We start from the raw sequence: 13,500 nt of genomic DNA, 5'->3' as shown, positions 1-13,500 counted from the left end.
GACTGCTGATGACTGGCCTTGAAGCTTTTCCATATGCTAATATCTTGGCCTGGAAGACATGGAGTATAGCAGAGAGTACAGGACTCCTTGCTAAGGTGCCTTATGGGACTTTGGTGCCAGACAAGCCGTTTACTCTCTCTACAGCAGTCATTAATCAAAATGGTCCCTTAAAACTGAGGCAAAGTATTGATGCATTCTTTGATCTTTTATGTTTTGAGCACATGATTTTTGAATACACAGATCATGCATGCTGCCTCATTCTTTGATCGTTAGTCAGATGTGGAGATAGTGATATGTATAATTCATTCCAAACTCAGGATGTCTTAAATATTGGCTCTGTAAATTGTAAACAATTGTCTGCCAGTGTCACCTCAGCAGTCTTTCAATGACAAGAACCTTCACTAGGCAACACTGGTTAATGTAGAGGGCATGGATACCTTATAAAATAAACTTTGAAAAATGCCTTCCTTTACCAAACATTTTTGTTGTAGAAATAGGCCAGTGAAATGTACACATATCCTCTCTCAATGATCTGACAGAATAGAAAATGGGATGAAATTTTATCTGGGCTCTACTACTTGGCACTCAATACTAACTTTGAGTCCCCTGGAGAAGGCACTAGATGTCACCATTGATGGAATTAATTAGAATAGTAATAAGCTAGACACTTCATGTTATGCATCTGTTGGCTTGATGATACAGACTGAGAACCTCTCCTGCTAATGATAGGGAGTTACTGCTGGCATCCATCTCATGTGATACCTGAGAAGAAAAGTTGCTACTCACCATATAGCGGAGATGCTGAGTCGCGATAGGCACAACAAAAAGATTCACACAATTAAAGCTTTCAGCCCTTAAGGCCTTTGTCAGCAGTAGACACACACACACGCACACATACACACACACACACCCACACACACACACACACACACACACACACACAAACACAAACACACACACACACACACACACACACACACACACTCGCGTAAATGCAACTTGCACACACATCTGCAGTCTCAGAGAGCTGAAACCACAGTGCAAACAGCAGCACCAGTGCATGATGGGAGTGGCGACTGGGTGGGGGTAAGGAGGAGGCTGGGGCAGGGAGGGGGAGGACACTGTCCACCACTCCCACCATACTATCCCTCCCACTTCTCACCCCAGCCTCCTCCTTACCCCCACCCAGTCGCCACTCCCATCATGCACTGGTGCTGCTGTTCACACTGTGGTTTCAGCTCCCTGAGACTGCAGATGTGTGTGTAAGTTGCATTTACATGAATGTGTGTGTGTGTGTGTGTGTGTGTGTGTGTGTGTGTGTGTGTGTGTGTACGCATGCGTGTGTGTATGTCGTCTACTGCTGATAAAGGCCTTAAGGGTTGAAAGCTTTATTTGTCTGAATCTTTTTGTTGTGCCTATTGCAACTCAGCATCTCCGCTATATGGTGAGTAGCAACTTTCCTTCTCTGGTATTGTTACATTCCTTCCTGGATTTTCCATTGTTTGATTCATGTGATACCTGTATGTACTAGGAGACAAAGTTGCATTTAGAAATACTATCTGGTAAGTGTATCAGCCACCTGCTGCTCTGAAGCAAGCCAACAAAAATGTATGAACACACATAATATCCAAAGTGCTGCGTCATTCTCTGTTTGTCAACCAATGTAGAAAGCATCCACTGGAACCTCTTGAATTCTGTTAGTGCTGCCTATGTTTAAAGAAAAAGTCTCCCAGAGCATCTAAGACTGTATCAGGCTCAGATGGAACAGGGCACATGTATTTGCACGTCTCATAGTGGGTCAGTAGTTTATTTCACAGTTATTGTGAATGAAGTTTAATGTCTATTGTCACAAACACTGAGCTGTATAAAAAGGATATTTTGTGCACTGTTGTAAATTATGTGTATTGAGAATGATACTGATAGGACTTAAAATTCTAGCTCTTTTCTTTCACATTGGGCATTCCTGCACTATCAACAAAACTAATGCAAAAGGTACAAACAAGTAATGAAGTCAAGTCTTATATTGTGCGGATCCTTTACAAGTATTAGGAAATAAATAATATATCACAAAAAAATCAATGGTTTTACAGCATATGGTTGGGTTTTGGTATCACAAAAAAAGATTCCATTTCTCCCACCACAATTCCATCACCTAACAATATTTCTAAATACCCATCAGCAGATGACAACTCCAAACCTGATGGGAAAAACAAACAGGATCATCCAAAACAGACACCAGAATCAACACCACAGACAGAATTACGCTGACAAACTTCTATTCCATCAGAACATCCAGACACTCCAATCATTTCTGTAAGTTTGCCAATATCTTTGTCAGCCTCTAAACATTTCATAATATTTCCTCATCCACACCATAACCAGATGCCACATGTGTGCTGTCTTCTTTATCCACATTCTCACTGGACTCTACTCAAGGACTGCAAGTTAAGCTACTGTGATTCACTCGTCACTAGTCATAAGTCACCTAAGAACTTCTACTTAGGGACCAACAATCTCCAGGGTCATCGATATCTTGGATACAGAGTGGCATGTGATTTTAATTGCTGTTCCAACACTCACCAAGGACATTTTCAATGAGGATCACAGGAGGGCAGTTGTCCTCTCCCCTCTACCATCTCTGGCAAAAACCTTTACAAACTGCCGTGCCCTGAAACAGACAGACATAATACTCCAGAGCTGTAGGACAATTAGCCTCTTTTCACATATGACCAAATTTATGTTAAGAATATAATAGAGGGAAACATTCCACGTGGGAAAAATATATCTAAAAACAAAGATGATGTGACTTACCAAACGAAAGCGCTGGCAGGTTGATAGGCAAACAAATAAACACAAACATACACACAAACTTCAAGCTTTCGCAACTAACGGTTGTTTCATCAGGAAAGAGGGAAGGAGAGGGAAAGACGAAAGGATGTGGGTTTTAAGGTAGAGGGTAAGGAGTCATTCCAATCCCAGGAGTGGAAAGACTTACCTTAGGGGGAAAAAGGACAAGTATACACTCGCACACACACACATATCCATCTGCACATATACAGGCACAAACAGACAAATATGTGCGGATGGATATGTGCGTGTGTGCGAGTGTATACCTGTCCTATTTTCCCCCTAAGGTAAGTCTTTCCACTCCTGGAATTGGAATGACTCCTTAACCTCTCCCTTAAAACCCACATCCTTTCGTCTTTCCCTCTCCTTCCCTCTTTCCTGATGAAGCAACCGTTGGTTGCGAAAGCTTGAAGTTTGTGTTTATGTTTGTGTTTGTTTGTGTGTCTGTCAACCTGCCAGCACTTTCGTTTGGTAAGTCACATCATCTTTGTTTTTAGACAAATTTATGTTAAGAATCATAAATAAAAGAATGGAAAAGATAACAAAGGAGAATCTGACTGAGAGCAATTTGATTTTGGTGGAATACAGCAGAAGAGACTGAATAGGTTTTTGCAGTTTTTGGAGAGAGGTATATTGTAAAGGGAATATAGCCTGTGTTGTTACAAGCTGTAAATGATTGCCTCCTCAAAATAACCTACAGATATGACTTACAGACATGGGAAAGGCATTTCATAATGTGGCCTGGGATCAGCTGCCAACTGTTCAGAGGAAAAAGGGAGTGGACTGGAAAACCAATTGACTTGTAGCATTGTATTTCAATCAAAAAGCTTCAGTGAAAGGGAGAAGAGAAAGTACCAGCTGAATAGAAGTAGGTAAAGGAGTAAAACAAGGTGCTGTCTGTGTCCTATCAATTTCAAACTGTAATTAGAAAATATTATTGACCACTGGCCACTAGGTGATAAGGGGATAATAACTGGAGGAAGAAGAATCTGGTGTTTAAGGTCTGCAGACAAAATGGTTCTTCCTGCAACAAATGAGAAAGAATTACCTGTACAGGGTGTAGTGGATACTATTGAAGCTAAAGGAAAGGTTTATGGAATGGCACTAGGAGGGAAAAAAGAGTAAAAATAATGTTGAATGAAAAAATATTAGAACATGTTCACAGCTTTACATACCAAGGAAGCTGGACAGATACTGACTGGAAGAGCAGCACAGGATTTATGTCCAGAATAGCAGTGGCAAAAGTTGTATCTCCTAAGGAAAGAAGTATTTTCTGCAATGAAATAGACAAAGATTTGAGGAAAAGACTAATAATATATTTTGTATGGAGTGTCTTCCTGTATGGTGCTGAAATATTGACATTCACAAAGTTAGCTGGAACAAAGCTGGGGGTTTTTGAGATGTGGAGATGGCAGAGTATAGAAAGAATAAGCATAGTGAAAAATGAGGTGGTGTTGAGGAGGTGAGAGATGAAGTGATTTCAGATCCTGGGTGATGTGAAGGACAGCAGTACATACAGCAACATTAAGAAGGAGGAAATGGATGGCAAGAAATGGCAATGCAAAGAGCCTGTTAACATAGTAGAAAACTGATGTTGATGATTGCTTCAAAAAAAGTCACAACATGTAATGCATGTTGACTAGCAGCAAGTGTAACCCATAGCTATTTGTCATTAAATCTTAAAACTATTTAGGAATTCCACAAGAAACTGATGTCATTTGCCCCCACCCCCACCTCTGATTCTAGATACCCTCTTGCCACTCACATCATCACTAATCCAACTGCCAGAAAGGGCTTTTCAATTATTTACTCCTGCAGGCTTTGAGACCACTGATAAATAATGGTGGTCTAGAAAAGGATAAATTGGTGATAGGGACTCACATGAATTAACATATTATATATCCATTCAGACAATGTGAATCCAGCTATCCATAAAAAATTAAAAGTGCAACAGATACTGCAAGAACTGACACTGCAACAGCAACAGCTGTTGTTACACTCACCATAAAGAACTGATAATTTTTTGGGTTTATTGCTTGTACCACCTACATTTCCTGAGCTCTGCACTGCCAGTTATGAACTCTTATGTGAAATGCCTGGCGCAACACTTTCAAACTCACAAGGCATGTGAGGCGCATCAGCACCATGCCTTTCTTCTGTCATGGGATAGGCTCACATCTATTTACATTATTGAAGATGCACGTCCCTCAGAAATATACAGAGTCTGCCACAAGATGACTCAGTATTTTTGAAGGAACATCAGTTTCACATTCTACATCTACATCTACATTTACACTCCGCAAGCCACCCAACGGTGTGTGGCGGAGGGCACTTTACGTGCCAATGTCATTACCTCCCTTTCCTGTTCCAGTCGCGTATGGTTCGCGGGAAGAACGATTGTCTGAAAGCCTCTGTGCGCGCTCTAATCTCTCTAATTTTACATTTGTGATCTCCTCAGGAGGTATAAGTAGGGGGAAGCAATATATTCGATACCTCATCCAGAAACGCACCCTCTCGAAACCTGGCGAGCAAGCTACACCGCGACGCAGAGCGCCTCTCTTGCAGAGTCTGCCACTTGAATTTGTTAAACATCTCCGTAACGCTATCACGGTTACCAAATAATCCTGTGACGAAACGCGCCGCTCTTCTTTGGATCTTCTCTATCTCCTCCGTCAACCCAATCTGGTACGGATCCCACACTGATGAGCAATACTCAAGTATAGGTCGAACGAGTGTTTTGTAAACCACCTCCTTTGTTGATGGACTACATTTTCTAAGGACTCTCCCAATGAATCTCAACCTGGTACCCACCTTACCAACAATTAATTTTATATGATCATTCCACTTCAAATCGTTCCGCACACATACTCCCAGATATTTTACAGAAGTAACTGCTACCAGTGTTTGTTCCGCTATCATATAATCATACAATAAAGGATCCTTCTTTCTATGTATTCGCAATACATTACATTTGTCTATGTTAAGGGTCAGTTGCCACTCCCTGCACCAAGTGCCTATCTGCTGCAGATCTTCCTGCATTTCGCTACAATTTTCTAATGCAGCAACTTCTCTGTATACTACAGCATCATCCGCGAAAAGCCACATGGAACTTCCGACACTATCTACTAGGTCATTTATATATATTGTGAAAAGCAATGGTCCCATAACACTCCCCTGTGGCACGCCAGAGGTTACTTTAATGTCTGTAGACGTCTCTCCATTGATAACAATATGCCGTGTTCTGTTTGCTAAAAACTCTTCAATTCAGCCACACAGCTGGTCTGATATTCCGTAGGCTCTACCAGGCAACAGTGCAGAACTGTATCGAATGCCTTCCGGAAGTCAAGAAAAATAGCATCTACCAGGGAGCCTGTATCTAATATTTTCTGGGTCTCATGAACAAATAAAGCAAGTTGGGTCTCACATGATCACTGTTTCCGGAATCCATGTCGATTCCTACATAGTAGATTCTGGGTTTCCAAAAACGACATGATACTTGAGCAAAAAACATGTTCTAAAATTCTACAACAGATAGACGTCAGAGATATAGGTCTATAGTTTTGCGCATCTGCTCGATGACCCTTCTTGAAGACTGGGACTACCTGTGCTCTTTTCCAATCATTTGGAACCTTCCGTTCCTCTAGAGACTTGCGGTACACGGCTGTTAGAAGGGGGGCAAGTTCTTTCGTGTACTCTGTGTAGAATCGAATTGGTATCCCATCAGGTCCACTGGACTTTCCTCTGTTGAGTGATTCCAGTTGCTTTTCTATTCCCTGGACACACATTTCGATGTCAGCCATTTTTTAGTTTGTGCGAGGATTTAGAGAATGAACTGCAGTGCAGTCTTCCTCTGTGAAACAGCTTTGGGAAAAGGTGTTTAGTATTTCCGCTTTATGCGTGTCATCCTCTGTTTCAATGCCATCATCATCCCGGAGTGTCTGGATATGCTGTTTCGAGCCACTTAGTGATTTAACGTAAGACCAGAACGTCCTAGGATTTTCTGTCAAGTCGGTACATAGAATTTTACTTTCGAATTCACTGAACGCTTCACGCATAGCCCTCCTTACGCTAACTTTGACATCGTTTAGCTTCTGTTTGTCTGAGAGGTTTTGGCTGCGTTTAAACTTAGAGTGAAGCTCTCTTTGCTTTCGCAGTAGTTTCCTAACTTTGTTGTTGTACCACAGTGGGTTTTTCCCGTACCTCACAGTTTTACTCAGCACGTACCTGTCTAAAATGCATTTCACGATTGCCTTGAACTTTTTCCATAAACATTCAACATTGTCAGTGTTGGAACAGAAATTTTCGTTTTGCCTGTTAGGTAGTCTGAAATCTGCCTTCTATTACTCTTGCTAAACAGGGTTTTTCCCATCCCTCACAGTTTTACTCAGCACGTACCTGTCTAAAACGCATTTCACGATTGCCTTGAACTTTTTCAATAAACACTCAACATTGTCAGTGTCGGAACAGAAATTTTCGTTTTGATCTGTTAGGTAGTCTGAAATCTGCCTTCTATTACTCTTGCTAAACAGATAAACCTTCCTCCCTTTTTTTTATATTCCTACTAACTTCCATATTCAGGGATGCTGCAACAGCCTTATGATCACTGATTCCCTGTTCTGTACATACAGAGTCGAAAAGTTCGGGTCTGTTTGTTATCAGTAGGTCCAAGGTGTTATCTCCATGAGTCGGTTCTCTGTTTAATTGCTTGAGGTAATTTTCAGATAGTGCACTCAGTATAGTGTCACTCGATGCTCTGTCCCTACCACCCGTCCTAGACATCTGAGTGTCCCAGTCTATATCTGGTAAATTGAAATCTCCACCTAAGACTATAACATGCTGAGAAAATTTATGTGAAATGTATTCCAAATTTTCTCTCAGTTGTTCTGCCACTAATGCTGCTGAGGCGGCAGGTCGGTAAAAGGAGCCAATTATTAACCTAGCTCGGTTGTTGAGTGTAACCTCCACCCATAATAATTCACAGGAACTATCCACTTTTATTTCACTACAGGATAAACTACTACTAACAGCGACCCATTAATCAATTTTTTCCCTTTGTTAGGTCACCAAATGAACAAATTCATCATACAGATATGTAGACAGCAATAGAACTGCAGGTTCTCGGCAGAAACAAGAATCAAAATGCAGTAACAAGTTGCAAAACTTCATATAAGGATACTGTGACTGAGGACAAGAAGAACCACAATGATACTTAATTTTAATAAAATATGTTTACTGATAAATTAGCTATGTTTGTTGACAAATTAACATCATTGGCTGGTTTTTATATATTAAATTTTGAAAAAATGTTGTACAAAAGGCATACATTTCTGTTTTTTATTTATTAGAGTATCTAATACGTATTCTAGTAACCTTGGTTCTTGTCAACACATTACCATTCCAGCAGTGTGTGTTACTTAACACTTGTTTGTCCTGAGAACTAACTATTATTCATCCGTAGAACCGTGCATTAAAACTAACCTCTTCCTAACATTACAGAAAAACCAATAATAATAATAATAATAATAAGAGGAACTTAATAACAGTAAAAACTGAGAGAGAGGGAATAGAAACAAGAATGGAAACAAAGAAGAAAAGAAATTTTTCACTATTACAAAAATATTTGGAGGAGGCACCAAGAACAATGTACGTTGCGAGTAATCAAGTTATTTCAGTGGCTAGAGTACTCTATACAAGGTTTCCTTTTCACACTAACTTTAACTTTTGGAGCCTAATGACTTAAAAACTAGGTTTCAGAAAAAATCAAACAATGTAAAATCCAGGATGGAGTAATGAAAATGTTATAAAAAGAGTAGATTGCTACTCAACATTCAGTGAACATGCTGGGTCACAGATAGGCACAACAAAAAGACTGCTTAACAAGTAAGCTTTCAGCCACAAGGCTTTCTTCTAAATTAGACCATACACACAGTCATACAAACGCAACTCACACAAACATTCATGTAAATAAAAACACACACACACATATATGACCACTGTCCCTGGCTTCATATGGGAAATGAAGACAAGCTCACAGCCTGCTATACCATTTCTCTGTCCATTAGTATCTTGGTTCCAAGTCATTCCCTCCTCCATGACAAATCACATACTCCTACCATGGGTAGGCAATAAATGGTCTATATGCTGTCTTTAGGCTGCCTGTGATAAGCCTGAAGCTAATTCATTTAACAAGCCATTATTCAGGTGGTTACTAGCCTGACCTGTAGATAGAAATACCCTGGTGCTGCTGTATGCCTTCTGCTGTCAGGGCTCACAAACTGGAAAATCCAGTAGAACTTGGTTATGTGCAGCTTAGCTCCACAGCCACAACTGGGTTGCTTTTTCTCCTGAATACTGTATGTATAATCCAGATATGGATCATGTCCTGTCAGATAGAGTACAAGTGCACAATTTGGGAACAAACTATACGCCTGCCTCCCTGTGGCAGAAGAGACCCCTCTCTCTTCACATAAAGCCATAGTTTGACCTTTGATGGAGATGCAAGTATTTTCATAAGCCCCAAGTTTTTCATTAATTTTATGTCACATTTTGTTTCATCATCCAGAAGATGGCAGCTCTTAGTCTGACAAGCAGATCAAAAGGTAGGCTCCCAATCTTTACTTACAAGATGTGTGTTGAAGTTCTGTCAAATGCACCTGAGCAATGCAATATAGCTGTACACGGCACCTCCACCATAGACAGTGTCTCAGTCACCAGCTCAGGCTATGCACTTACATTGTCATACCATAATCCATTATGACCACTAGTATCACTTCATATTAGGTATGATAATTTTTTAGAGGTAGTCTTTTATATAGCATTTCTTCAAACATTGTGCCAAAAACATTTATAGGCTTATGAGTTTATAAAATTTTACATGGGTAGGGTCTTCAGTCTCCCCCTTTATCAGGGTTGTGACTTCTTCAGATTTCCATGCATCTGCAAATTTTCCTTCAGAAAGATACACACTGATCTGCCCACTCAATAAGGATGCAAAGACTGTACCTAAACATTTTAATATTTCAGCAGAAATGCCATCTGGATCTGGTGCCTTATTATTTTTCAATGTGCCGAGGATCTCTGGAATCTCTGTGTTATCAAATGGTTTAACAGCATGATGTTAAACCATTTGATAACACAGAGATTCCAGAGATCCTCGGCACATTGAAAAATAATAAGGCACCAGATCCAGATGGCATTTCTGCTGAAATATTAAAATGTTTAGGTACAGTCTTTGCATCCTTATTGAGTGGGCAGATCAGTGTGTATCTTTCTGAAGGAAAATTTGGCATACTGCCCAGTCAGTTGTTTTCCCAGCATTTTGTGATGATCAATGTCTGTTTTATGGCAATAGTATCATTGGTAGTGTTTAGGCTCATTCCTGCCAGCCAGTAGTCTAAAAACAATCTAAGAATGACTTGAACTTGTGGGTCACCAGTTTGTATGGCATCTCCCATACTTTAAACTGCACTTACTCACATATATATTGATCACACTTGGTCAGTTGAGTTCACATAACTTGACTCTATAAATATGTTTCAGTTTGTGGTATTTAGCAAGCAGTACTACCTTTTTACTTGGATAAAGACTTCTGTGCAGACCCTCCTCCTCAGCTGAGTAAGCTCTATGCTCCAGTGGGTACCCTCTGGAGTGATGACTCTCCTACCACACAGAACTGCAACGTTAAAAGTTTTTTTGAATAAGTTCTGGTCTAAGTCTGAATAAGGTAAAATCAAGAGGATATTCTTTAACTGACCTGCTTTGAGAAGTATGAATGATACAATGAAAGACTTTTGTGGGAACCAATGAAAGAAATTAGTATACATGAGCAGACCCTTTGATGGGATGACCACAATAGATGCTCTTAAAAGAAGTTTTCCAGAAAGGTTATAGTGGAATTTAGTTCATGGACCAGACATATCACTTGATCAGTTACTAATGTATGCGGACAAAATAGATAGAGCTACAGAAATGAATATTTCAGAACTTTGGTAATTAAAATCATCATAATGGGGATTGTAATTCTGGTTATCAAGGGGAGATTTCTAGAAGAATGTATAATGGACAGCACAGGGATGAAAATCAGGATGGCAGGGTAAGAGAATATAATGGTAATGGAAGAGGTGGAAAATGGGATTGGAATGGTGATAATATAAATGGAGAATGGTATGGGGGGAAATAAGTGGAGGCAGGATAGTAGAGGGAATTGACTGGAAAACTCTAGACCACATCAATGAGTGTCCACAATTTTGGGCAAAACAGAGCATAACAGGGGCTCAAACTTTTACCAAAAACCAATTGGGCAGAACAGTTACGTAAAACAGACAGATTAGGCTCAATGAGTACCAGATAAATCATATTAGTTTTGATAAAAAGTTTTGAGATACCATGAGAAACAGTAACCCATCATGAAATAAGAGTTTTGAGAAACAAGTAGAGGATCCAGATTTGGGAGTAGAGGGTATAAGAGACTTTTACAGCCCAGCTGAGAATAAGGTACAAAATAGTCATGAAGAGTGTAATGTGTGCATTGGTTCTGAAATGGGTAGGCTGCTTGGAACAGAGGATGATAAAACAAGGTGAACATTAGTACTGGGTCACAAGAAGATATAATGTGATGCAAGAATGGAGGGACAAGTTGGAAGTAATGATGGTGATGAAAACTTTAATGAAGGCAATTACGTTAAAAATACTATTGTGGAGGGAAGATGAGCTGAAGAGCCAAAAGTGAGTATAGAATGTTTATTGAAATAAACAAAAACGAAATTAAGTTATGATAATATTTTTATTAGTGAAATGAAGAGATGTAGTAATTGATGAAATTACATCTGAAAACCAGTTGTTACCTGCCTATGCTGACCGATCCATAGTTACTGGAAGTGACTGGCAATAAATTAGAAATTTCATGTACCCTTTTAAAGCAAAGGGGAGAAGATTTTTTTGGGATAAATTTGAGAATCATATTGACAGAGAACTATTCTGTAGCCAATTAGCAAAAATCAATAGAACCCTATACCCAAACTGGTGGAATGCTTTAAAAAGAAAACTGAATGAAAAATGTATAACTAATAGTGATCTGTTTTGTGTTCAACCTATATCTCAAATTAAAACTAGGAAAGGGATGGGACTGACAGATATTTTAAAGACATTGAAAGTGATTTGTTACACAGTGTTTCTGAAGACGAGGAAAATGAGAATGAATTAGGTTGTCTTTACATTAAAAACAGACTAGATCAGTGGGAAGGTAATTGCCTAAATAATTAAGGGAGTCCCATCTGTGGACTTTCAGGGAACTTCAGGGATAAAATCAGGACTGGTAAAGACTTTTGGAAAATGCCCATAATGGGAGTGAAAGTAGAGGAGCTACTAGGAAATGGAGTAAAGTACTAAAAAATCAAGAGGAGACATTTTTCATTCATGTAGGTAAATATAGTGATCCTGTTTTTAAGAAGGAAATAGCAGAAAGACAATTACAGAAAATAAAAAATGGGAGTCAAATAAATACTTAAGATACAGAAATTATTGGAAGAATAAAGAATTTTCACTTAAAAAAGGTATGTATCTCACAGAATTCTTGCTCTCTTGTTATAAATATATAGCTTTTCATACAACATGGAAATTTTTTCTCACAATTTGAAAGTCGTGCTGTCCACTATTGGACAATGGAAAATTTGATATCTGTACTTGAGATAAGAACTGACACAGGAACGGTTTAAATAAAACAACTATAATGGTAAGATGAAGTGATGATAATGAGGATGTAGCTGACTATAAATAATTGATAACAAAAACATAAATCAAGGGAATAATCAACTAAGTAATGTTTGGATAAAACTTCAAGTAACACTTGTCACTTTGGTTGGAAAACTATGTGAGTCAAGAACATGAAGGGGTACTGAAGGAAGGTAGAATGAGAGATCTAAACCAATGTAACACTCTTTACTGTTTTTTCAAAAGACCTCCTGACTCACAGTTGTTAGTAGTCAAGTTGGTAAGGGTTGCAGAAAATGGTGAAACACCACACTAGAATGAAAAATAGTGGATTATTCACTCACAAGTAATTATGATCTTTATATTTTTTGTCATGTGCACTATTTTACTTTAATGATGTCCATTCTTGGTGTGGGCGGTTAAGTCACTATTTAGGAAAACCACTATAGGTTGCAATAAAGTGTGCTTAGTATTTAAATTTCTTGTTACCCATTTTTTTATTTGGCTGTATCTTGTACCCTCCTGATAAAATCATACATTATTGATTTTTAGAACAAATATGTGATTATACACTCAGTATATAAAAACTGTGGTTTTCTGTGTAAGGAAATCTAAAAAACTTTTTATAACTTTATTGTATTTATTTTTAGAAACAGCTGGAATTCATATCTTACTTTAAGCCTTTCAACTTTATGAACAAACTTTTACATTTGTTATGCCATATGTTCTACAAAATTAATTGTAGGATGGGTATATTTTCAGGCACCTATGTTTGTACTCAGATGCTGAAACTAGTGAAAACTTCATGATAAGGATAACACATATGATGATATGAGTAGGGAACACATTAGTTGGAGCTCAGAGTTAGTGAAATGAAAGGTGACTGTACCTTGAATACAGAGTGGACAAAAAAGAGGAATAGTGAATGACAAACACATCAATGTT

The 13,500-nt window shown here is 38.8% G+C and overlaps 1 protein-coding gene across 1 annotated transcript in view; it reads right to left on the bottom strand.

Moving 5' to 3' along the window:
* LOC126461503 (lysosomal alpha-mannosidase-like) overlaps window positions 1-2,604 on the bottom strand; it is a 111,719-nt gene extending 109,115 nt beyond the window's left edge. Inside the window, exon 1 of the mRNA XM_050096002.1 lies at window positions 2,581-2,604. Coding sequence (XP_049951959.1) covers window positions 2,581-2,589 — 9 coding nt within the window. The 5' untranslated portion in view covers window positions 2,590-2,604. The remainder of the gene's footprint in view (window positions 1-2,580) is intronic.
* Window positions 2,605-13,500: the final 10,896 nt, after the last annotated feature.

The sequence above is a fragment of the Schistocerca serialis genome, chromosome 1 (genome assembly GCF_023864345.2).
Source record: "Schistocerca serialis cubense isolate TAMUIC-IGC-003099 chromosome 1, iqSchSeri2.2, whole genome shotgun sequence".
NCBI lineage: Eukaryota > Metazoa > Arthropoda > Insecta > Orthoptera > Acrididae > Schistocerca > Schistocerca serialis.
The sequence above is the reverse complement of the archived record's forward strand: the minus strand, read 5'-3'. Positions and strand labels throughout refer to the sequence as shown.